The 25,589-nt window shown below is 40.2% G+C and overlaps 2 protein-coding genes across 3 annotated transcripts; both read left to right on the top strand.

Moving 5' to 3' along the window:
* The first annotated feature begins 1,759 nt into the window (after positions 1 to 1,759).
* Positions 1,760 to 11,184, top strand: BCL10 (BCL10 immune signaling adaptor). Its single transcript, XM_004002149.6, has 3 exons — positions 1,760 to 2,083; positions 7,611 to 7,899; positions 9,815 to 11,184. The coding sequence occupies exons 1-3, from the start codon at positions 2,027 to 2,029 to the stop codon at positions 10,159 to 10,161; spliced, it is 693 nt and encodes a 230-aa protein (XP_004002198.1). The 5' UTR covers positions 1,760 to 2,026; the 3' UTR covers positions 10,162 to 11,184.
* A 6,585-nt stretch (positions 11,185 to 17,769) lies between these two features.
* On the top strand, positions 17,770 to 25,069 carry C1H1orf52 (chromosome 1 C1orf52 homolog). 2 transcript variants are annotated; one of them, XM_004002147.5, is made up of 3 exons: positions 17,770 to 18,077; positions 18,712 to 18,910; positions 24,413 to 25,069. In XM_004002147.5, the coding sequence occupies exons 1-3, from the start codon at positions 17,802 to 17,804 to the stop codon at positions 24,484 to 24,486; spliced, it is 549 nt and encodes a 182-aa protein (XP_004002196.2). In that variant the 5' UTR covers positions 17,770 to 17,801; the 3' UTR covers positions 24,487 to 25,069. The 2 variants fall into 2 exon arrangements, with proteins under 2 accessions (XP_004002196.2, XP_060256564.1); XM_060400581.1 differs by lacking the exon at positions 24,413 to 25,069 and adding an exon at positions 23,859 to 23,957.
* The last annotated feature ends 520 nt before the right edge of the window (positions 25,070 to 25,589 follow it).

Raw genomic sequence — 25,589 nt, 5'->3', positions numbered from 1 at the left:
TTTCCTGAAGAACCAAAGTATTTTTTCAGCTGGTTGAATGGGTTTCAGTTTGCTTGCAAGAGCTGTGCCTTTCATTACTTTGTTACAGTAATACAATGACTTGCATTAAGACAATTCATCGTTCGAAAAGCAAAACTTGTCAAGACAAGTATATGGTTAAGAATTTCCAGTAAGACTACACCTGATAATTTAGATTAACAGGTTTTTGTATGTCAGGTAACATTATTTACTATAAGAGAAGCCGATTAACTAATAGTACGGTTATTGATTATCTTAGGGAGGTGAATAAAACCTAGTATTTTCAGAAAAAAAAATAAAATAAAATAAAATAAAATTTTACTGCTCCAGACACCCTCATCCTATTGCCCTGTCTTACAATTTCTCTTAGTATTCATTATCTTCTAACATAATAAATAACTTACACAGTGTTTTTTGAACGTCTGTTTGCCTTGCCCCAAACACACATACGCTAGAATTTAAACTCCAGGAGGAAAGGAATTGTTATCTATTTCGTTCACAGCTGTTTCCCCAGCACCTAGAGCAGTCAGTCTTTGGCACATAAGCTGATATTCAGTAAATGTTTGAGAAATGAAAGAACAAATGGTTTAGTAAATTGGATTATATCAAGCAGATGGAAGATTAAGCAATCAGAAAAAATACTATGTATCAATATGGAAAAAGACATGTGATATAATGTTAATGTTAAAAATAGAACCTGTGTTGTGATCAAATATAGCTTGGTGTGGCTTTGGCAACGTTGTTCTTTTCTGATTCCTTTCCTTCCTCTTCCCTTAATTGTTGGGGTTCAAAATTTGGTTTTGGTCCTCTTATCATTTTTACCTACCCTCTAGCTTCAAGTACCATCTACTTTATTTCCAGTTTACCTAGCATGTTGTCCAAACAACCCTCTTGTGCGCAGGACTCTGTTGTGAGCTTTTCATCCACCCAGATTTTTACTGGGTACATACACCTCTGTCACTAGCTGGAATACCATTCTGAGAATAGTGATTTGTTCATCAGGCTCCCCAGTACAACGGTAGAATGGTTACAAAATAAGATACCTAGAACATATTAGTAAGGACTCAATACATGTTTTCGTAGTGTAAGATAATGATAAATTGGCTGCGCACTGTGTGCCCATTACCTGTAAGAACCTAACAGATACCACATCATTTAATTTTCACAGAGGCCCTGTGAGAGCTATGAAGCAGAAAAACCTTCATTATACGGATGAATAAATGAGGAAACATGTTGATAATAAAGTGACCAAAAAGAATGCAGACGTTAAATTAAGTGTTAAAGTGTTGGGACTGTAGGCGATTGTTCTCTTTCATAAATGTAATACTGTTGATAGGCTGTGTACATGCGTCTCGGGTATGTTATGTGTACGCACGCAAGTCAGTGTCTGACCAAATTGTTTTAAAACGAGGGAGCAAGCAGCAACAGAAGTCGTTGGATAGGGTCTGGGAAAAAGGGAGGAACCATAAAGTACGGATAAGCAGAGACCCGACTCCACCTGTGAACTGCCTGCGCAGGCGGCGACCGCAGGCAGGCAGAGCAGCTACGTACCCCACCCACGGAAACGATTCCTTTCGGGGAGGCCACCCCGCGGCCACTCGCTGACGCTCAGGAGGCTGTGGGTGGAGCCACTCCTGAAAGGCTCCGGCAGGGGGCGGGGACAAGGGTGTCCCGCAGGCTGGCTCTGATTGGCTGCTGTAGAGACTGGGCGGGCTCTCCCGGTGGCCCCCCGAGGGGCGGTGCCTGCTCCTGGGCCTCCGGGAGAGAGAAGGATCCGGGGCTCCGAACTCCGCTTGTGGACAAGTAAGTCTGATTCGCCCTCGGCTCTGCCGGAAGCGGCACAGGTTGACTTACTAGTCCTTCGGCCCTCGACGGGGCAGCCCTCTCCCTCCCGACCCTCTCCGCCTCCCTTCTGCCCCTTCATTCGAAGGCCGAAGCCCGCAGCCTGGGCGGGGCGGCGCAGCCGGAGCTCCTGGACCCGGAAGAAGCGCCATCTCCCGCCTCCGCCATGGAGCCCACCGCGCCGTCCCTCACCGAGGAGGACCTGACTGAAGTGAAGAAGGACGTGAGTAGCACAACCTTGCCCAGGTGCCGTCGCGGGCTAGGGGCGGGCGGGGGCGGGCTGCAGTTCTGCGGGCGAGGAAAGCGGAAACCCAGTGTCCTAGTCCGAGTCGGAACTGGAGGAGGAGCCCGGGGTCGGAGAAGCGGAACGTCCGAGAACCGCAGGACCGCGACGAGCCCTGCATGCGAGGAACCTTGGTGGAAGTGACCTGCCCCCAGCTGACCTGTTAATCCACGTTTTAAATCAATAAAAGCAGGGCTTGAGTTTTTGAAACCTTGTTCAGTGGAGCGTTTCTTCACAGTCAGCTTCTTGCCCACTCTTCACTCATCCCCTGGTGATTTCACCCCAGATGCGCTTTGGAGCAGCGTTGCTAGGGATCGAAGACTGAAGTTCACCCTTGAGTCAGACTACCTTGGCTGCTGCTCGACCTGGAGCAAAAGCTGGACCAGATAAAGCATCCCAAGCAGTGGAGCAAATACGAGAAACTTTTGCAGAAGGGGTTGGGGGAAGCTCGACAGCTGAAAGCACTACCTGGAATTCCCCTACTAAGGAAACACCCACGTATTTAAATTGAAGGGGTGGGGTGGGGGTGGGGGGAGAATAAAAGAAGTCGAGAATTAATGTACAGGTAAACGTTGGAGATACTCAGTAGCTAAATTATGGTCTTATGCTTGGATGGTGAAGTGCACAGATCTTAGTATTTATTCGTAGAGAATGAGTTTATTGAGGTCTGACCTGTTTCTCTTTTCCTTTGCTTTTTGTAACTTGTTTTGCCACATGAAACTTCTCTGACAACCATCAAAATGCTTTATATTCAAATTAAAAACAACATGAACATTAACTGTGTTCTGGCTTACCGCTGCAATACTTACACAAAATCATCTTTGTGAACTAGACAGAACAACAGCGTTTTAAATGTTTGTTTGCTTTTCCCTCACCTGTAAGGTTTATTATGCTGTACTCATAATTACAGTGAGTAATTACAGAATTACTGTGAGCAATTCTGATAATGAATTAGCAGAAGGAAACTGGTTATGACTGGGACGTGTGCCTTAGTTTCCTCCTTCAACAGATAGTTGTGGAGCACTTATTTTATGGAAAGTACTGTTCTTAGGCCTGGGAAGATACCAAAAAAAAAAAAAGTCACCCCTGCTTTATATTCTAGTTAAGACTGGGATATTGATAACTACTAAAGAACAAAAGAGTGTTGTGTTATTCAAGATTTGTGCCAGTAAAAACATGAACTTCAAGAGCTAGGCCTGCTGTGTCTCACAGTTGACAATATCCCCAACAACCTCTAAGGCAGATAATTGTCTTTCCCATTTTATAGTTGATAAGACAGGTAGTGAGAGGTTCAAGTGAAAAGATATAAAACGTACATAAAAAACCTATACATATAAAACCTGTACAGATGTGAAGGGAGGCTTCCAGGCCTTAATTTTTTCCCATCTGTTCATTGATACTTTCCATCTCCATGACTTCAATTTACAGCTGTATCAGAAAGTTATAAGCTTGGGGAATCATGAACAGGTTTCAGGACATGTATGAAAAACAGTATGTGCACACTTTTTTCTTAGAAATTGTGTTCATGATATTTTCAAAATGGTTTGTGACCTTAGAAGTTTTCACATATTTGGGCTTCCTTCCTTCTCATCTCTAAGTGCTTATTTCCAAATATCTACTGGAAATCCACATTTATATCCTTCAGACTCCTCACTTTGTCTAAAATTGAATTTTTTATAATCCCTCCCCCAAAGCCACTTGCTGTTTCTACTATAGTCTCTGTCTTGGTGACTAGTGTACAGTTCTCCTTCTGTATCCATGGGGGATTGACTGCTGATACCAAATTCATGGATACTCAAATCCCTTTTATAAAATGGTGTAATATTTGCATGTCACGTACATACATCTGCCCATATACTCTGAATCATCTCTAGATTACTTATAATACCTAGTATAATGTAAATGCTATGTAAACAGTTGACCCACATAGCAAATTCAAGTTTTGCTTTTTGAAACTTCTGGAAATTTTTTTTTTTCCCCAAATATTTTTGATCCATTCTTGGTTGAATCTAAGGGTGCAGAATCTGCAGATATAGAGGACTTATCCACATGGGAACTCCCATTTCTTTCTTTTTTTTTTTTTCCCAGGCTACCACTTCTTTACTATATCGCTTCTCCCTGTGTACCTCATCTAGTTATTTCTCTCATCTTTGAATTTAGTTGTTTCATAAATATGGACTACACACTACTGTGAGGCTCATCCTGCCATTGATTCTAACAGTTTAAAAATTAAAAACGAAGACAAAATTCTAGTTTGAGAACAGCTCAACTTCTTGGGGCAGGAGGAGACATGTAAAATGATGATTGCAAATCACAAAATAACGATGAATTTTTACATTCATCTGAAATATTATCTACTTGGCACTCTGCTAAGTGTAGGATATACAGAGTTGAACAAAATGTGCCTGGTTCTTGCGTGCTTTTAACATGTGAGTTCTTAGGGTTGAAAACAAATGTATAATTTCAAATTATGGTAAGTACTGTGAAGGAGATGAACAGGTGCTGAGACAATAACAGGATAAGAGGAGAAATTACTTGAGATAGGATGTTCAGGGAAAGTTATATTTAAACTGATTCCTGAAGGATATGACCGAACTAGGGAAGAACATTCTAGACAGAATAGAATTTGCAGAGGATCTAATGCAGGCAAGCTGTTGAGTGTCTTGAGGTGAAGTTAGGATGGTAGGCTAGGGCCAGATTATAAAGGGTCTTATAGATGGTAGTAAAGTGGAATTTTCTTCCCAAGTGAAATAGAGACCTATTGAAGAATTTCCTCTGCCTAATGTATGGACTGGGGTGAGCAAAAGTGAGAAGAAGGCAGCTAATGAGGAGATTCTTGAATTTTATAGAGGTGAGAGATGATGGTGATTTGGATCAGGGTACAGGTAGTGGAGATGGATGGAACAGGAGAATTCCAGACATTTTTTAAAATAGTAGTAATAAGACTTGGTGATGATTTGAATGTATGCTCTGAGGAAGATAAATATCAGCAAGATTTGGTGGGTGGGTGGAAATGGAAAAGTCAAGGGTGGGTTGAAGGTTTATAGCTTGTTGAATAGATGGTGGTACTCCCAAGTGAGTTTACAACGTCAGAGGAAAAGGATAGGAGAAGATAAATTTGGTTTTTGGACATATTGAATTTCAAGTACCATTGGGATCTCTAGGGAGAGAGTCTCGATCACATAGCAAAATTTAGGGAAACACATGAGGTTTTCCAAGAAGTTCATCTTTTAAATCTGTTTTTCTCTCTCCTCATCCTGTCAGCTGAAATTCATGCACTCAGCATAATATATGTAAGATATGGCAGCAGTTGTCTAGTCCACTCTGACCCCAATTTTTGCTTCTCCCAGCCCTCTGTAAAACTTTTCTTATGGCTTCTTATTTATAAGCCTTTGATGAGGTTTTGGCTACAGGGAAATGTAATTTCCCCTACTACATACCTTTCATGCCTCTCGCTCAGGTGTGGCCTCTGTAAATTTCCCAGGTCCTAGAAGCAGAATAAATTGCTTCTCCACTACTTGACCTATATCTTTTTTTTTCTGGGTCATATTCCATTATCTCATAATTACTAACTTGAGTTAATAATGTATTCTTCAACTGGATTATGTGCCCTTTGATGCAGAATTTAAGTCTTGTTCATCTTTGCATATCCACTGTCAGCACTTGGCATATTAGGCATTTAGATATGTGAAATGTGTCTTGTGTGAATAAATAAATGTGAGAATTTAGTGGACTGAGAACTCTAGGAACCCCTTCACCTAAGCTACTTTTCTGCCACCATATACTGGAGTATTTTGAAGATTTTCCATTGCCTGTAGTTCATCTTTGTTAGTGCGAATCAAATTAGTCATGTTTGGCATCATCACTAATATTTACTTATCACTTATATGTACCAAGCACTTTTCCAAGTACTTTACACATGTTACGTATTACATATCTCATTACACTCAGATGAGGAAACTGAGGTCCAAAGGAGTGGAGTTACCAAGATCACATATCTAGTAAATGAAGGAGCTGTGTAATACAGCTGCTCACATCAAATTATTCATACCATTTATGGAGACCCAGATCGATTTTTGGCTAATTAAGCCTCATGAGGCACTTGTCATGGAGAAGGAAATGGCAACCCACTCCAGTGTTCTTGCATGGAGAATCCCAGGGACAAGGGAGTCCAGTGGGCTGCCATCTATGGGGTCGCACAGAGTCAGCCACGACTGAAGCAACTTAGCAGCAGCAGGCACTTGTCAGGTGTGCATGCATGCTAAGTTGCTTTAGTCTTTTCTGACTCTTTGAGACCCTATGGACTGTGGCCCTCCAGGCTCCTCTGTCCATGGGATTCTCCAGGCAAGAATACTGGAGTGAGTTGCCATGCCCTCCTCCAGGGGATCTTTCCAAACCCAGGGATCAAACCCATGTCTCTAGGGTCTGCATTGGCAGGCGAGTTCTCTACCACAAGCACCACCTGGGAAGCCCTTGTCAGGTGTAGGCCTGTTTATGTGATTTCTTTTTCTGTATTTCTTTGGTTTTTTTTTTTTTTCCCCCAACATCCACTGTTTCTTTCCTCCCATACCTTTCTACCTCCCAAGACTGAGTTAGATTATTGTCTTGCCAACTGACTCCAAAGACAGACACATTATGGTCCCCTTTAGTTTAGGCTCTTTCTTTTTCTCTCTCTCTTTTGGGGTTTTACTCTAGAAAGATGCAAAATTAATAATGAGAAAGTTATAAACCATGAGACCTCCCTAAGTTATCCTCTCTGGTCCTGACTAATCATAGATTCCTTACTAAATGGAAACTAAAATGTCCAGTAATCTCTGCTCTCATCTTTACCTCTGAAGGCCCTCAGCATACCTCTCATTTCCACAGACCCAAGATCGCTAGAAGAGACTGGCCCCCTCCTCACAATAGTTTGATCTTGGCTTACAGTTGTGGAGATGAGATCAGAGCAGGACGGAAGCAGTGAGGAATATCTAGTCGGAGAACTTCTATCTCTTTCCTCCTTCATCTTTTTTTTTAATGTATATAATTTTTTTTTTTTAATTTTTGTGCTGGGTCTTCTTTGTTGCACAGGCGTTTTTCATGTTGCCCCAAGTGGAGGGCTACTGTCTAGTTGTGCACAGACTTCTCATTGTGGTAGCTTCTCTTGTTAGGGAGCATGGGCTCTGGAGTTGTAGCTCCCAGGCTCTGGAGCACAGGCTCAAGAGTTGTGATGCACGGGCTTAGTTGCTCCACAGAATGTGGAATCCTCCCGGACCAGAGATCGAACCTGTATCTCCTGCATTAGCAGGAAGACTCTTCACCACTGAGCCACCAGGGAAGCCCTGTTCACTCATCTTAATAGCATGCCTTTAGTAGGGCTGAGCTTCCTGACTTCAGGGTGTTTTCTCTTACCAGTCAGATTCCTAACTTACCATCAGTCACCTGTATGACTTAGGTGTTACATTAAGCCATATTTTATTTCTTTCAGGCTTTAGAAAATTTGCGTGTATACCTGTGTGAAAAAATCATAGCTGAGAGACATTTTGATCATCTACGAGCAAAAAAAATACTCAGTAGAGAAGACACTGAAGAAATTTCTTGCCGAACATCAAGTAGAAAAAGGGCTGGGAAACTGTTAGACTATTTACAAGAAAACCCCAAAGGACTGGATACCCTGGTCGAATCTATTCGACGAGAAAAAACACAGAACTTCCTTATACAGAAGATTACAGATGAAGTGCTGAAACTTAGGAATATAAAACTAGAGCATCTGAAAGGTAAGATATCTTAGGTATCCAAAAGTTCATTTAAATGTAACAATGCTTTTGTAAGTAGAATGAAGAACAGAAAACCCAGAAATGACCATTTTTGCTTTTATTTAAAAAGTTCAAGCTTCAGCATTACATTTGATTTGTATCTTTTTAACCTTATTTGATTTCATTACATTGGAAAAGTGAAGTATCGCTCAGTGTTCTGTATTTCTGTTCATTAACACTACATTTTGGAGAATGCAGTGGCAACCCACTCCAGTGTTCTTGCCTGGAGAATCCCAGGGATGGGGAAGCCTGATGGGCTGCCGTCTATGAGGTCACACAGAGTCAGACACAACTGAAGTGACTTAGCAGCAGCAGCAACCCTGTATTTATAGAAAACAACCATAATGAAATTGCAGTATTTCATAGAAACACAGGAGTTTGTTTCTAAAGTTAGTAAAATGCAGGATTAATCTGTTAAAAAGTAACCCCTGAAAATGCAGATCATAAATATAAAGAACAGTGTATAGGTAAATTTTACGTTTGATAAACTCTGGTGGTTTTTCTTCCACCAGTTGATCATACAATAAAATAGTTGGCCTATGTTGATAAGACTCATGTTGTATAAATTATATGTGACTTTAAACACTAGAATCACACTCAGTCTGGTGAGATGAGAGAGGTATAAAACTGATACTGATTAAGGGAGGAGCACGTTTACCCGTTCTGTTTCACCCTTGCCCTGGAGCACACACTCACTGATTGGAATGCTGTCTAGAATTGTCTGCACAATTTAAATTCCCCTCTCCCCCAAATCCCCCATTTTTTCCCCCTGTCTCTCTCTACGTAGCACATAAGATAGATGTGAGTGTGATAACAGCTCTATTCCAGCTCTTTTAAGCACTAGGGAAACAGAAACAGGTAATTTAACTTTACCTTACAGAACTCAGTCTATAAGAGTGAGGCTGGAACATACGTGAAGTTTCCCCGTGAAACGTATTTAAGAAAATAGTTTCTCTTCCATGGGACAGAAATGCTGACTGTATTGTGAAGTTGAAAAACTAATGGAAAAAAAAAAAAATGACATACAGATGTGCTTTACAGACTTTGCAGGTGTTATACCAAATCTGTCAACTCAGAAACTTTCTGTGCCTGTACACAGTTGGGTTGAATATTTGCTAAGCCAAACAGAAAGATAAATGCATTTGTATTTATTTCCACCATGAGGCTAATTGTTGACTGTATCCTTTGGATATGACAGAAGTTTTTTTGTTCAGAACAACCACTGCTCTTTAAGTAAAATGGTAGGTTGAGCATCAGAACATTTTTTGTGTAATATGAAGAGGAGACTTGGGTTCTAGGTGTCACCTTAGCAGAAAGTAATCCTGGAATGTTGGGCATGACTTCAGTGTTCTGGGCCTCGGTCTTCTCATAGTGTCTCTCATAGTGAGAGGCTATCCCAGATGCCCACCAGAATCCCTTCCACTTCTAATACTCCATGATTCAGGAATTGAAAGTACTTAACTTATAGAATTTTAGGATATATCTAGTTTTAATTTTGTTTTTATTGGGTAGTGGTGTGTGTGTGTGTGTATTAGAATGCCTAAAAATATTTTTTAGTTATAAAAGCTGTTTCTTATTCTATGAATAATTTTAGGAGCTACTTTATTTTTTCAGGTCCTTCAATGGTTAAGTATAAGTACAGAAATTAAATGTGAATTTTAGCATGTCATGTAGCTTCCTTGAGATTATTCACTTGTCTCAAAAATGTAAAAAGCAGTATACTTCATGATTGTCAAGAGCAGATAAAATGTGAAATGGATTATGACAATTTATAAACTCCTGTTTAAATTTGTATAATCTTTAAAAAGTTCCAAGATGGGTGTGGATTCACATTTCCTAGTTACTTCTTATTTACCTCTGAATAATTGTATTGTAGGACTGAAATGTAGCAGCTGTGAGCCTTTTCCTGATGGAGCCACGAATAACCTTTCTAGATCAAATTCGGATGAGAGTAATTTCTCTGAGAAACTGAGAGCATCCACCATCATGTATCACCCAGAAGGAGAATCCAGCACGGCCCCCTTTTTTTCTACCGATTCTTCTCTGAATTTGCCTGTTCTAGAAGTAGGCAGAACTGAAAATCCCACCTTCTCTTCAACTACACTTCCGAGACCTGGGGACCCTGGGGCTCCTCCTTTGCCTCCAGAGCTGCAGTTAGAAGAAGAAGGAAACTCTAGTGAGATGTTTCTTCCCTTACGATCACGGGCTGTTTTGCGGCAATGACAGTTTACTGCCTTTTATTATTTTTTTAATGATGACAAAAAATATTGAAAAGGATATGAATCATAAAATTGCTACAGTGACTTACTAATATTGATACATGTTTTATAAAATGCAACATAAGCATACTTTGTAAATAGAATTTTCTAGAATAAAAAGCATATTTTTAGAGAGCTAAAGTAAGTGTTGATCATATTCAATGTTGATCATGTACTTTTCAGTATTTTCAAATTTCAGAAGTTTGAGATTTAGTGTTTTCACTCTCTTTGTGTGTTTAGACTAACTTTAATAGACAACACTTCTCTATTTGAGAATAGAATGTTAGACTGTGAATAATGTTTCTTCCTTGTGAGTTTGCGTTAATAAGTTTCACAGTCTAATAGTCCTTTCCAACCATTCAGCAGTAAATTTTCAGAATTAAGCTGTTTCCATTTGGTAATAAAGCCTATCACTACTGGGAAAACTGCCAGCAGACAGAAAAATATCTTTTCCCCACTTAGTTGGCTTCCAGACACTTGCAAAGTCCCCTTTTGATTCAGAGGGATATCTAATGGAGTTTGAGCCAGCTAAGGTATCAATTTGCCAAAATACATGTCTTACTAATTTTACTAATAAATACTACTTCCTTAAAATTGTGACATTCTTTGCTTTATCATTTTTATTCCTAAAGAAAAATCTTAGCATAAACTTCAGTTATTTCATATAATTTGATGAGATTTTTAAAAATACTTTTTTCTGTATTTTTTGTTCCCTTTTATGAAGACCACTGTACAATTGAAATAATTAGGACAAAATGGTTTTTGTGTGTGTATATTACATTCTATTTTTAATACTGTCTGGAACAAGCAGATCATTTTTTCTATGACAAAGTATGACTTATTTTACAAATTTATAAATCTTCTGCTTTCATTGTTTTCATTAAATTATAATTATCTGTTTCCAGATACCTGTCTCATATATATTTCCATTACTTGCAAAAAGCAGAGATGGAAATATGCTATTGAAAATAAACATTTTTAAGTTGTAGTGCTGTGTTTTGGAAGTTTCTATTTTTTCAATAGGAAATACCTAGAACAATTTTTATAGGAAATATTATTTCAAGTTGTGAGATAAAGTTCATTTCTGAATGGACTGATGAAATTATCAATCATGAAGAAGACTGGCATATTGGCTTTTAAATGTTTTTAAAGACTGGGTGATTTTTATAGTATAAACATTTTCCAAGGATTTTAGAGAAGCATGTTTCACCTCCAGGATAGGATTGGCAGTTGAAAAAAAAAAATGACATTATGTTTGAAGAAATCTTTTTAAAAGGCAGAAGCAGGCTTTTCATTTATTAAAATAAAATTTGATACACAGTTACTTTTTTTTAAGACTTACTTGCAATCAAAGATCGTAATTTAGATATGCTGTAGCACCTATATTTATATTAATACTTTTCTTTCAGACTGTTGACTAACTATGTAGGTAATTAAATTTAAGGTTTTTGGGTTTTCAAATTTAGGCTTTTGGGTTTTCTAAATCCTATGAAGTCCATTTTTTTCCTTTAAACACTGAAAACCAGCCGTTGCCAAAAATGTAAATTTGAATGGTAGTCTGACATGATAGAGTGCAACTGGTTATTGGGTTGATTAATGCAGCAGTGAAAAAGTTCTCAGATACATTATCACTTAATATAAAAAAATACACCTTTGAGTCACTTTTTTAAATTGTTTTAAAAATTGAGAATTTATTTTCTAGAGCAGTCCTAGGTTTATGGAAAACTTGAGCAGAAAGTAGAGTTCCCATATACCCACCCCTGTCCCCTGTTTCCTATATTGTTGTTATGTTCAGTCGATAAGTCATGTCTGACTCTTTGAGACCCACACCAGGCTCCTCTGTCATTTACTATCTCCTGGGGTTTCCTCACATTAATGCCCATTGAGTCAGTGATGATATCTAACCATCTCATCCTCTGCTGCCCCCTTCTTTTGCCTTCAATCTTTTCCAGCATCAGGAATTTTTCCAGTGAATTGGCTCTTCACATCAGGTGGCTAAAGTATTGGAGCTTCAGCTTTATCATCAGTCCTTCCAGTGAATATTCAGGGTTGATTTCCTTTAGCTTTGACTGGTTTTATCTCCCTGCTGTCCAAGGGACTCTTAAAAATTGAGTCTTCTCCAGCACCACAATTTGAAAACATCAATTCCTTGGTGCTCAGCTTTCTTTACTGTCCAACTCTCATATCCATACATGACTACTGGAAAAACCCCAGCTTTGACTATATGGACCTTTGTAAGCAAAGTTATGTCTCTACTTTTTAATACACTCTCTAGGCTTGTCATAGCTTTCCTTTCAATATTAAAAATGTTTTAAAATATATATACTTAACAATTGCATAAAAGGTTGTTTGATGAATCATACAGTAGTATGATCAATATTTATTATACAATGATTATTGACTTGGGAAAAAAATAGCTAACCGAGGAGCAAATGTACTCTTAGGAGGGTTTTCTGAAAAGAGAGCTAAATTTAAGCACAATTTGTGAGTAATTTTAACACTGCTCCTAAAGTCCTCACTCCGAACTTGACATTCTACTTAATTATCAGACAGTTGTCCTGTGGTGGTTCTCAAACTTTGCTGCCCATTTTAGAGTCACCTAAAGAGCTTTTAAAGATCCCAGTGCCAGGCTACACCCCATTGCCAATTAAATGAGAATGTCAGAATGTTTGGATTATGAAAGACAGTCATCAAAAGTGTGTCAAAATTTCTAGGTGATTCCAGTGTGCAACAGTGTTTGGAAACCACAGTCTTACTGGGTGCCGAATACTGGTGGCTTGGTGTTTCCACATGTGTGTTACTGTTTTCAATGCTAATACCAACCCTGCAAGGAAGGTTTTATTGTCACCTTTTTTTGAACAGAGAAACAATCTCTTTAGAATTGAAATCTAGGACTGTTTGATATTTAAGGTCAGTGTGCTTTCTATAACTCCATGCTTTAAAAAAAATTTTTTTTCTGTTTTTATTTATTTGCTATTTTTTCTTTGGAATATAATTGCTTTGCATAATTTTGTTAGTTTGTTAGTTTTTGCTGTAGCTCTCTTGTTAACATTTCTCAGATGGCAGTTAAGAGTGGAGACTGTATTTTTTTGCTCATTAATTCAGTATTTACTGGTACCTATCATTCTAGGTACTGCACATAACAGCAATAAACAAAACAGACCAAGTCTGTGTTCTCATAGAGAACTCGTATTCTAGTTGGAGGACAGAAAATAAAGAAGCAAACCCAGATAATTCTAGCTGCCACAGATACAAAATAGGGCATGTATGAGCTAAAAAGTAACTTGGACCAGAGTATAACAGCATGAGGGAGCTCCTCTCAAAGCAAGCAACATTTGAGCTGAGCAAATCATAAGAAGGAAGAGGCCAGCTGTGTGAAGTTCTAGGGAGAAGTTTAGGCAAACTGTGTGGATCACAATAAACTGTGGAAAATTCTGAAAGAGATGGGAATACCAGACCACCTGACCTGCCTCTTGAGAAACCTGCATGCAGGTCAGGAAGCAACAGTTAGAACTGGACATGGAACAACAGACTGGTTCCAAATAGAGAAAGGAATACATCAAGGCTGTATATTGTCACCCTGCTTATTTAACTTATGTGCAGAGTACATCATGAGAAACACTGGGTGAGATGAAGCACAAAATGGAATCAAGATTGCCAGGAGAAATATCAATAACCTCAGATATGCAGATGACACCACCCTTATGGCAGAAAGTGAAGAAGAACTAAAGAGCCTCCTGATTAAAAGAAGAGAGTGAAAAAGTTGGCTTAAAGCTTAACATTCAGAAAACTAAGATCATGGTGTCTGGTCCCATCACTTCATGGCAAATAGATGGGGAAACTGGCTGACTTTATTTTGGGGGGCTCCAAAATCACTGCAGATGGTGACTGCAGCCATGAAATTAAAAGATGCTTACTCCTTGGAGGGAAAGTTATGACCAACCTGCTGCTGCTGCTGCTAAGTTACTTCAGTCGTGTTTGACTCTGTGCGACCCCACCAGGCTCCCCCATCCCTGGGATTCTCAAGGCAAGAACACTTGTGTGGGTTGCCATTTCCTTCTCCAATGCATAAAAGTGAAAAGTGAAAGTGAAGTCGCTCAGTCGTGTCCGACTCTTAGCGACCCCATGGACTGCAGCCTACCAGCCTCCTCCGTCCATGGGATTTTCCAGGCAAGAGTACTGGAGTGGGTTGCCATTGCCTTCTCTGATGACCAACCTAGACTGCATATTAAAAAGCAGAGATATTACTTTGTCAACAAAGGTCAAGGCTATGGTTTTGCCTGTAGTCATGTATGGATGTGAGAGTTGAACTATAAAGAAAGCTTAGCACAGAAGAATTGATGCTTTTGAACTGTGGTGTTGGAGAAGACTCTTGAGAGTCCCTTGAGCAAGAAGATCCAACCAGTCCATCCTAAAGGAGATCAGTCCTGGGTGTTCATTGGAAGGACTGATGTTGAAGCTGAAACTCCAATACTTTGGCCACCTGATGCAAAGAGCTGACTCATTTGAAAAGACCCTGATGCCGGGAAAGATCGAGGGCAGGAGGAGAAGGGGACAAGAGAGGATGAGATGGTTGGATGGCGTCACTGACTCAATGGACATGAGTTTGGGTAAACTCCGGGAGTTGGTGACGGACAGGGAGGCGTGGTGTGCTGCAGTTCATGGGGTCGCAAAGAGTCGGACACAACTGAGCAACTGAACTGGACTGAACGTCAAGTGCAGAAGGCCTGAGGCAAGAATATAAGCTAGTGAGGACAATACAGGCAGGATCATAAGAGGGATGACTAGGGAATTCTGGAGCCTGGATTGAAAAGTAAGGTTTCACTATCAAGTAAGATAAGATCAGATATGAAAGGATTTATAAACCATTGTGAGAAGTTTGAATTTTCTTCTTTCCTTTTAGTATACTGAAATAAAAGGTGTATTAGAGACTAGTATAGGTTTCCCAGGTAGCTTAGCTGGTAAAGAATCTGCCTACAATGGAGGAAACCCCGGTTCGATTCCTGGGTTGGGAAGTGAAGGAAAGTTACACGGCTCAAAATAGCCGAGAGTTAAAACTCCCCTCTGGGTCCTTCCCACCATCCTATGCACAATAAAAAACTCTCTCACCTGAAGAAAAAAAAAATGGACCTTAAGGTTGATTACACCCAGCTCCCAGTCGATAGCAGCCTCTGACCAATCTCCAGAATTCCTTGCCCCAGCCATTTAAGAGATAACTACTCCGAACAACCTTGAAGAAGAACAGGCCCCCTTAAGACAGTAGATTTCCACATATATATGCCTCTATATACTTACTCTTTTCTTGGGTTAGTGCTGCAGCTCACTAATCTGACTGCTGCCCCTTCTCACCTCATTAAAGGTGATCGGTTCCTGTAAAGCGGAGAAGGCAATGGCACCGGACTCCAGTACACTTACCTGGAAAATCCCATGGATGGAGGAGCCTGGTGGGCTGCAATCCATGGGGTCGCTAAGAGTCGGACACGACTGAGCGACTTCATTTTCACTTTTCACTTTCATGCATTGAAGAAGGAAATGGCAACCCACTCCAGTGTTCTTGCCTTGAGAATCCCAGGAACGGGCGAGCCTGGTGGGCTGCCATCTATGGGGTCGCACAGAGTCGAATATGACTAAAGCGACTTAGCAGTAGCAGCAGCAGTTCCTGTAAAGTGCCAGTCTTGTTCTTTTTCTGAACCTCACCTTGTCTAACTCCCTTACCCTACAGGAAGATCCTCTGGAGAAGGGATAGGCTACCCACTCCAGAATCCTTTGGTTCCCCTGGTGGCTCAGCTGGTAAAGAATCTGCCTGCAATGTGGGAGATTTGGGTTTGGTCCCTGGGTTGGGAAGATGCCCTGAAGGAGGGCATGGCAACCCACTCCAGTATTCTTGGGCTTCCCTTGTGGCTCAGCTAGTAAAGAATCTGCTTGCAATGCGGGAGACCTGGGTTCGATTCCAGGGTTGGGAAGATTCCCCTGGAGAAGGGAAAGGCTACCCACTCCAGTATTCTGGCCTAGAGAATTCCATGGGCTGTATAATCCATGGGGTCACAAAGAGTCGGACACTGAGCAACTCTCACTTTTCGCTTTTCTGGTGGGGCTGGAGGCTATGTCCGGATGACCAATCCCCAGTAAATCCTCTGGAGACTCAGTCTCTGGTGAGGCTCCCCTGATGGCACCATGCAGGTTGTCACATATCTTTGCTGCAGAAGTGAGCACTGTCTATACCTCCATTGAGAGAAGACAACCAGAAGCCCTGCATGTGGAAGGCTCCAGCATTCTGCCCCCTACATCTCTTCCCTTGGTTAATTTTAATCTGTATTCTTTGGCTACAAAAACCATTGTTGTTTAGTTGCTCAATCATGTCTGACTTAGGCATCCTTAGGTGCGGTCTCTGAATGCATACCGCTGATAGCTACTTTATTGCTTTCGTGTGTGTATCATTCTTCTGAGTTCCCCAAAAGTCAAAGATTTCTGGTTTCCCTGGTGGCTAAACAGGTGGTTATATCATTTACTAAAAGGGAGAGACACAAATGTAGAAGCAAGTTATATGGAAAAACAATTTACTGATCTTTAAGTGGGTGTTTGAGACCTGGCCATAGGGATAGTTTAAGAGCCAAGTAGAGGTGCGGTTCAGAGCTTGCCTTGCAGAGACTGGATTTGGAGACCAGGCTGTTGAAGTCACAAGCATTAAGGTGGTTAACACTCTGGAAAGGGATGGTCTGACTTGCAACTCTGTAACACCTGGTTAGTAAGTGTTCCTGAACGATGGTATAGTACGTTGGGAACCATCAACACTTAAGGGCCATACAGAGCAAAGCCAGCACGGAATGAGGCTGACAATAAGAAGCCATAGAGTTTGGAGGATCCCTCAGAGTGGTGTGATGCAATACAAGAGAAGTTCCAACAAAGAAGGTTGTTCAGAGTGTGCTGGAATGAGGTGAAGCAGGAGAGAATTCTGCTTGACCACTCACCCACAGAGGTCTTCCATGACGACAGAGGGGACGAGTAATTCTATTTTGAAGAAGAGATGCTGCGCAAACAGGAAGAAATCCCGGTCTCACTGGGCAAGGGCTTTAAGGTGGCAGTGAAAAGAAATTTTTTCAGCTCTTCTCTGCCTTTAATAAAGCCTTACTGTATCTGAAAGTTTGGTTGAGACTACCGTCTCGGGATCTCTCTTTTCAAGTCCTCTCAGTAATGAGCATTAGAACTCCCTGTTTAGGGACGTGTGAGGCCAGCCTTCAGCCTCAGTCCTCCAGAAGTGAAGTAGCTCAGTCGTGTCCGACTCTTTGCAACCTCGTGGACTGTAGCCTACCAGGCTCTTCCGTCCATGGGATTCTCCAGGCAAGAATACGGGAGTGGGTTGCCATTTCCTACTCCAGGCGATCTTCCCGACCCAGGAATCGAACCTCGGTCTCAGGCATTGCAGGCAGACACTTTAACCTCTGAGCCACCAGGAAAGACAAACTCGGGCGCAAAAACGCGACGCAACCGCCAGGGGGCGCAGGCCTCCGGCCCACCAGCGAGACTTGGGGCGGGGTCAACTGCGGGGCGGGCCCTGGAGTGACTTCCGGTTTCCGGCGGAGCCCTGGGGGGACCGGTGCAGCAGTCATGGCAGCGGAAGAGAAGGATCCTTTGAGCTATTTCGCGGCTTACGGGAGCAGCAGCTCAGGCTCCTCGGACGAGGAGGATAACAGCGAGCCGGAGGAGACAAGTCGTAAGGCCCAAGATCCAGCGAAGTCGGCCGGCGGCAATGGGAACAAGGCGGAGAAGCGGCTGCCTGGACCAGACGAGCTGTTTCGGAGCGTGAGTCGCCCGGCCTTTCTCTACAATCCGCTCAACAAACAGATAGACTGGGAGAGGCACGTCGTCAAAGCTCCAGAGGAGGTGAGGTCCCCAACCCCGTTTCTCGATCTTGGTCCCAGCCTCCGCCCCCTTCCTCCTGAGCCCCGTCTTGGGGACCAGCTGTCCGCCCCTCACACGCAGTCACGCCCTGCGGGATGCCGCACCACCCTCTCCCACTTCCAGCCCTGGGGAGCCCGGGCCCCTTTCCCCCAGCCTGGTGGGTGTCATACTGGACCCGCAGCCCCCGCCCCCTTGTGAGGAGACCCAAACCTCCACACTCGGTGCCCTGACCCCGCGCGGCGAGGACTAACGGTGGTGACTCCCCCGCCCCCCCTGCTGCAGCTTCTCCCCGAGACCCCTTCCCTTTGACGCCGAAGTGCCTGCGGTGCTGCCTCCAAGACAGTGTCTGCTGCAGCCTCCTGAAGGGGTCAGCCTTGGCGTAGTATCTGAGACTGGATTCTTCTTTGGTAACTAAAAGTTATTAGCTTTATTCGTACAGGGAACCCTTTGGCTTTTCACTTAACAGTATTGTGATTTTGATGGAAAAATGTGTCTTTAAACCTTAAAAAAAAAAGTCAACCTGAACAGTAAGCGAACGGCAGGGAGTTGCATGTGCCCACATCGATTATAGAAACCTCGGTTCCTCACAGTGCTTCTTAATGTGTTTGCTTAACAGCCTCCAAAGGAATTCAAAATATGGAAGTCAAACTATGTACCACCTCCGGAGACGTACGCTACAGAGAAGAAACCTCCCCCTCCAGAGCTGGATATGGCAATAAAATGGTCCAACATATATGAGGACAATGGTGATGATGCCCCACAGAATGCTAAGAAAGCTAGGCTTCTACCGGAAGGGGAGGAGACAGTGGAATCAGGTGAGGCAAGTCAGACTCCAGTGGTAATACCTTTTGATCCCTATGATGAGTTTTAAAAGAATGAGATATTTAACGAATGAAATTTAAATCTATTGAGTTAAACTGATTATGATGGTCTTTGGATATCTTTTGCTCTGTTTTTGAGAAAGGTCATAAAATATTCAGGATTTAAAGTGAAATCTTTGATATCTCAACCAGTATTATGTGTGATATATGATGTCTTATTGTTAGAGCAACATGAGTTACTTCATAAACTCTTTGTTGTAATCACAGTTGTGAAGTGGTGAAGGTTTTGCTTTATATTAAAGCAGTTGTGCTTTAGAGCTAAAATTAGCATCACAAAATGAATTTCTTACCCTTAATACATAGTGATTAAAAATAGTAGTAAGATAATGACTTAGTTGTCTTGCCTTGTTCATAATATTGTAATTCCATCTCTTGCTTGGATTTTAAGTGTTAGGTAGTTAGAGTAGGAAAAAGGAGTCATAAGTAATCACAGTAATCTCTGCTTCCATACTTTTACCCACTCCACCTTCTGGCCTCACTTACTTAAAGCCCTTCACCGGCAGCAGAGTCAGCCCTCTGTGATAGACTGCCTTTTTCTCTGCCCTCATTTCACATGGCCCCCTTGTAGTAGTTGATGTGCTCAGTTGCGTCCGACTCTTTGCAGCCCCATGCACTGTAGCCTGCCAGGCCCCTCTGTCTGTGGCATTTTTCAGGAAAAATTACTAGAGCGGGTTGCCATCTCTTAAGATCTTAAAATTCAGCACTGAATAGACCAAGCTATTTAATGGTTCCATACCTTCAGTGGTTCCATATATGTTTCTCCTTAGTCTGTGGTTAAAGATTTGTTCCTCTGTACCACATGCATGTGCATGCTCAGTCACTCAGTCACGTTCGACTCTTTTTCACGTCCCACTCTTGGTGACCTCATGGACTGTAGCCTGCCAGGCTGCTCTGTCCACGGGATTTCCCAGGCAGGAATCCTGGAGTGAGTTGCCATTCCCTTCTCCAGGGAATCTTCCCCACCCAGGGAACCAACCTGAGTCTCCTGTGTCTCCTGCGTTGGCAGGTGGATTCTTTACCCACTGAGCCACCTGGGCTTCCAATGGATGGCACTTACCACTCTTTATGTGCTGTTTGTTCGTAAGTCTGTCTCCTTTATAAAAATGAGTTTCTTAAATACCAGGATCCAGGGGTTATTTATGTTTGTATTGCCATTTGTAGTACTTTTAAGTGTTTAATGGATTATTGGACTAAATATTTTTGACTGTCATTTTTATGGAAGAGTGTGCTATTTTTCTTAAACAAATTTCTGATCTTCCCATAATACAAGTACTACTTTACTTAGCTCCTTTTACAACTGTAGAGAATTTTCTTGTGAGAGAAAGGGTAACAAACTGGTTGAAGGTCTTACTCCAGTTTTTGTTTGCGTTTTTTAAGGAATAGGATATTTATTCAGATCTAAAATATCTTTTCAGAAAATTAATACTTGTTAATTCCAAATGGAAAAAAAATAGTAACTTCATTTTGGAGTTATTCATTGTAGAGAAGCCTGGAAGACACGATTTTAATCAAGTGATTAAACTGAACATCATAAGTAATAGGACAAATCAAAACTGTCACTTGAACACAGCATCACATTGGTGATATTCCTGTCAAACACAAACATATCCAAATTGAAGGATATTCCACAAAATAATGAGCTGAGTCTTCAAAAGTATCAAGATCATGAAAGTCAAAGATTAAAGAAACATTTTTGACTAAAGGACCCTAAAGAGATGGGACAGTTAAATGCAGTATACAGTCTGAAGTGTATACTCTGATTTTTTTTTTCCACTATAAAGGATATTACTCTCCAGTTTTGATTCTACCTGGTTTTTCCATTTTTTTCATGACTTCTGATGTGAATTAGAAATCACTAGTGAAGGCATATTTTCAGTAAATGGCATCTCTTTGGAGATGCCAAATGAAGTGGACATTTAAAATGCCTCATTTTATAGTAGTTTTATATAGTTAATAGAAAGCACTTTTGCATAAATTACCTTTAATCCTTACAATCCCTTGTGAAACCGTTAGGGAAATGTCAAAACGAGAGCTTATGTGACTTGTCCAAGGTCACAAAATTAGACAATGCCAATCTCTAAAATAATACTTTTACCTAAGTTTTCTAGTTTATTACTCTTAGCAACCTAGTACAGAGTTAGTATGTTTGTTATTACTGTTTGTAGACAAGAAGACAGTTGCAGCTTAAAGAATTTACCTAACTTCACACAAGTAGGAAGAGACAGAACAGGAATCAGATTTTTAAATGGAAACGATGCTTTATTAAACTGGGGTTTGGTCTCTTGATGTTTTCCAAGCCAGGGTGCTTGAGAAGTATCTGTCCTGTGGGAAGAATTGGCAGTAAGGCCATTAGAGTTGATATTCAATCCAGGGTGTCAATAGACTGGTGCTCTTCTCTTTGTTCCTGTGTGGAAAAGCCTAGGCTTATATACCAGGACAAACAAGTAGAATGAATTATCTTTTTTTCCAGCTTGCCTTTTAAATTCAGATAGAAGAAAATATGTGTCAGATAATGCTGCTAGTCCCATGATAATTTCTGACCATATGATGGCCCTCTACTAGGAAGTGGATATTGGCAATGTCAAAAAACAAAAGGATCCCAGGGCTCAGCCAGCTTAAAGCTGGATTATGAGATTGAAAGATAATACTGAAATCTTCAGTTCTGACTTTAATGTTGGTTGTTGAGTGTAACTGTCCTTTTTTTGTAATAAATACCTTCCTTCTTAGAAGTGATTTTTACCATTTCAGTCTCCTGTGCCATGTTAACAAGTTGACTTCCCATCATCTTTTTTTAGCTTTTTTTAAAATTCATAAAAAATCTTGTATTAGAAGTTCCACACTCTTAAATTATCTCATTTTCTAGATTATCAGATAACTTTGATTTTACTTTTCTTCTCATTTTCTGCCCTTTGGCCTCTTTTTACCAGTTAACTCCTTCTAGTTAGAAGAAGCTGGGAAAAATTCAAAACTCATTACAGAGCCTTACTACTTACCAGCACTTGTTTAAAGAATTTATGAAGTTAGTTTCTGTTAATAATTTAAACTTGTTTGCTTCAAGTGATGTGAATTCCATATAAAACAACTGCTTCCTTAGTGCATCTGTAGTAGATAGCACAGAGTAAAAATGAGAAACTCAGTAAAGTTGATTAAACACTTTTTTTTTCCCCTAAGGCAATGCCTTGTTATATCACTAGATGGCATTAGCTCTTCTGTTCAGCGACTAGTAGGAAGTTATTTTTCTAGCCTCAGTAGCTTGTTTTTCCTTGTTATTCAGTTAAGTGTTCTTGTAGTAAGTGACAGACTAAAAGCAGAAGTGTCTTAGGATCATCTTTTTAGTATATGTTAGCAGTGCATTTTCTAGTAGAGTTTAAAAGTAATTTCAATTTTTATATTACTAGTGAAAGGAATCTCAAAAGTCGGGCATGCTGCTGCTGCTGCTGAGTCACTTCAGTCGTGTCCGACTCTGTGTGACCCCATAGACGGCAGCCCACCAGGCGCATGGTGATAATTAGAATCCAATTAAAAAACAAAGACCTTGGCTGGTTTTGAAGATGCATTACCTGCTTTGATACTAATTATTGTCCATATCAACAAAAGAAATATTCTGAATATGGTAGTTATCAGAAGGGAATTGAAGGCTGAGGGGGTTTCTTTTGTTTGTTTTTTTAAATTTATTTGTGTTTGGCTGAGTTGGGTCTTAGTTGCCTCATGCAAAATCTTTTTTGATGTGGCATTTGGACTCTCTAGTTGGGGCACATGGGCTCAGTAGTTGCCATGCGAGGGCTTAGTTGCTCAAAGGCAGGTGGGATCTTAGTTCCCTGACCCACATCCCTCGCATTGCAAGGCAGATTCTTAACCACTAGACCACCAGGAAAGTCCCAGCTTAAGGTTTTCAGTTTATTTTTCCCATAATGAGTTTGTGATCCAAAAAACAAATGAACAAACAAAACAGAAGCAGACTCCTTGATAAAGAGAACAACCTGGTAGTTGCCAGAAGGGAAGGAGTTAAGGGGACAGGTGAAACATGTGAGTGGGATTAAGAAGTGCAAACTTCCAGCTATAGAATGAGTTAAAGCACAGGGATGTAATGTACAGCATAGGGAATATAGTCAGTAATACTGTAATAACTGTGCAGTGACAGGTGATAACTAGACTTATTATGGTGATCATTTCATAATATATAAAAATATCAAATCGCTATGTTGTACACCTGAAACTAATGTTAGTGTCAATTATAATCCAATTTTTAAAAAAAGAGTAGTGACAGAACTCCTCAGTCTTTATCAGAAGAATATCAAAAAATAACATGTAAAACTGACTGTGAAGTGTTGAATAATAATGGTGACGTTGGCATTGTTCTCTTGACAGTTAATAATAAAAGGGAAGTTGAAAAAAAAAGTCCATGTTCTATATCAGTTGGCTTCCCAGATTTTTTAATATGAAGTCCCCTTTCAGCATCAGAACATTTTTTTATAGGCTACCACATGGGTAGTTATTGAACTTTGAGTATCTCTTGATTGAGAAATAAAGTACAAAGAATTCAGTGATGTGCTTAAAATAAATTTGTACTTTATAAATCATAACATCTCCTACGTATAATTTATTCCATCTGTGTGAAGTTCTTAAAATAATGCCACACGTTTGTTCAAGGATGGGAACTAACAGCTGCTCTGTGCTACCCTGTATTTTGTTGAAATGTGTAGCTGGATTGTTGTAACTGAATTAAAGGGTCCACTGTTTCAGATTTTACAATATTTTTATTTATTAATTAAAATTTTTCTGTGACTACAGATACTAATAACGTTTTCGAAAAGTGTAAACGACATGGTTTTAATTTGAGGTTCTTCTCCCCTCCCCTCTCCCGATTCTCCATAATATGAAGGGGGGGAAGAAGCCTGTTTTTGTCTTGCCATTGGAATATTCTGACCCTCCTGGGAATGGGGGAGAAAGTAGAACTACCTACATAGGACAAAATTGAAAATACGGTTTCAGTGAAACATCTACCTGTGAGTGCTTTTTTAACTTCAAAAAGTAAATGTGGGGGTGGGGATGGGGAGATGAAATAGGGAGGGAAGTTGTTTGTGGGAGAGAGAAGGCAGATTAGAAGGGAAAGACTACCAGATAGTCACTTAAATAATGTCATGGTTAAATTGACATCTTCTTTTGTAAAAAACAACAGAAAATATCCCATTCTTAACATGTAGATTATGTATTTAAATATTCACCATGTATATACTGTAGAAGATTTGAGAATCGCTTTATCAGAACAAATTTGATTTTCTTATTGTCAGCTGCCTTTAAGTTTTTGTTTTTTATTGGAAAACTTTGAAACAAACATTAGTTGAGGATGATGATTTTGTTATAGAGTCAATGAAATTTTAATGTTTAATATTTTTTTAAAGTTACTGATTGAAACTCTTCCTTTCCTATTTAAAGATGATGAAAAAGATGAGCATACTTCTAAAAAGCGCAAAGTAGAACTGGGAGAACCAACAAAGAAGAAAAAATAGACAAGAATGACAAGAATCTTTGGACTGCAAAACTTGTGGGTCTTTTTGGCAAATTAAGTTGATACTGTAAATTATTATGAAACAACATCTCCATGAAAATATATGTTAATTAACTAATGAGTATTCCTGCTGGAACGTTCCACTGTAGAATTCATTTTTTATTTAAAAATATGTATTTAAAACTGAAATGGTGACTTGTGATTGTGTAATTGACAATGCTTGGAAGCATTCTTGCTACCGCAGAATTGGTGACATGCTTTGAGTTTCATCCCAAGTTGACATGCCAATGTTCTGTGAACCTTTTATAAAGGAGTATATTTTTAAAGTAAATACATTGTAATGTACTGTGAACTTGTAGGGTGCTTTTCAACAGTGTTTGTACAGTGTAAATAGATCATGAAAATAAATTTACCGATATTACTGCATAACATTAACATTTGAATATCTGTGACAAGTACCCTTTTTGCCATGTGACCTTCTAATAGTGGATATTTCCATTTTGGAAGTGCCTCCATGTTCTAGGTGCTTTGTGCATGTATTATCTCTGATCTGTAGCCTAATAAAGCAGCTATTAGTAGCCTCATTTTATAATAGAGATTAATTTATCCAAGGTTACACAGCTAGTGAGCAGTGGATTCGGGATTTAACTCAGGACACTTGAATTCTGGAAATCACACTAAACCACGTATCTGGCAATCTGCATTTAGTCATCTCTTAGAACTGCAGTTACCCTATTTTCCAGGTACTCTTCTGTGTTAATCAGGGGAGATCTCCTCTCCTGGTTATGTTACTGCACTTATCACATACACCTTATGTTATGATCTTTTGTATATTTGCCTCTTAAATAGTAAGCTTGCCAGAGATAAGGATCTTCTACAAGTTGCTAGATGTAGCAAATGAAATTATAGGACAACCAGTTAAATTTGAATTTTAAATAACGATTGATGGTCTAGTATATGTGATATTTGGGACATAATTATACTAGAAATTTGTTTATCTGAAATTCAAATATAATAGCCTCTTCTATTTCATCTGGTAACCCTACTTCTATGTGTTTTCTTTATGCAACTCCTATTTTAATGCTTTGCATATGATAAAATCAA

Source organism: Ovis aries, chromosome 1 (genome assembly GCF_016772045.2).
Source record: "Ovis aries strain OAR_USU_Benz2616 breed Rambouillet chromosome 1, ARS-UI_Ramb_v3.0, whole genome shotgun sequence".
Classification (NCBI taxonomy): Eukaryota; Metazoa; Chordata; class Mammalia; order Artiodactyla; family Bovidae; genus Ovis; species Ovis aries.
The sequence above is the reverse complement of the archived record's forward strand: the minus strand, read 5'-3'. Positions and strand labels throughout refer to the sequence as shown.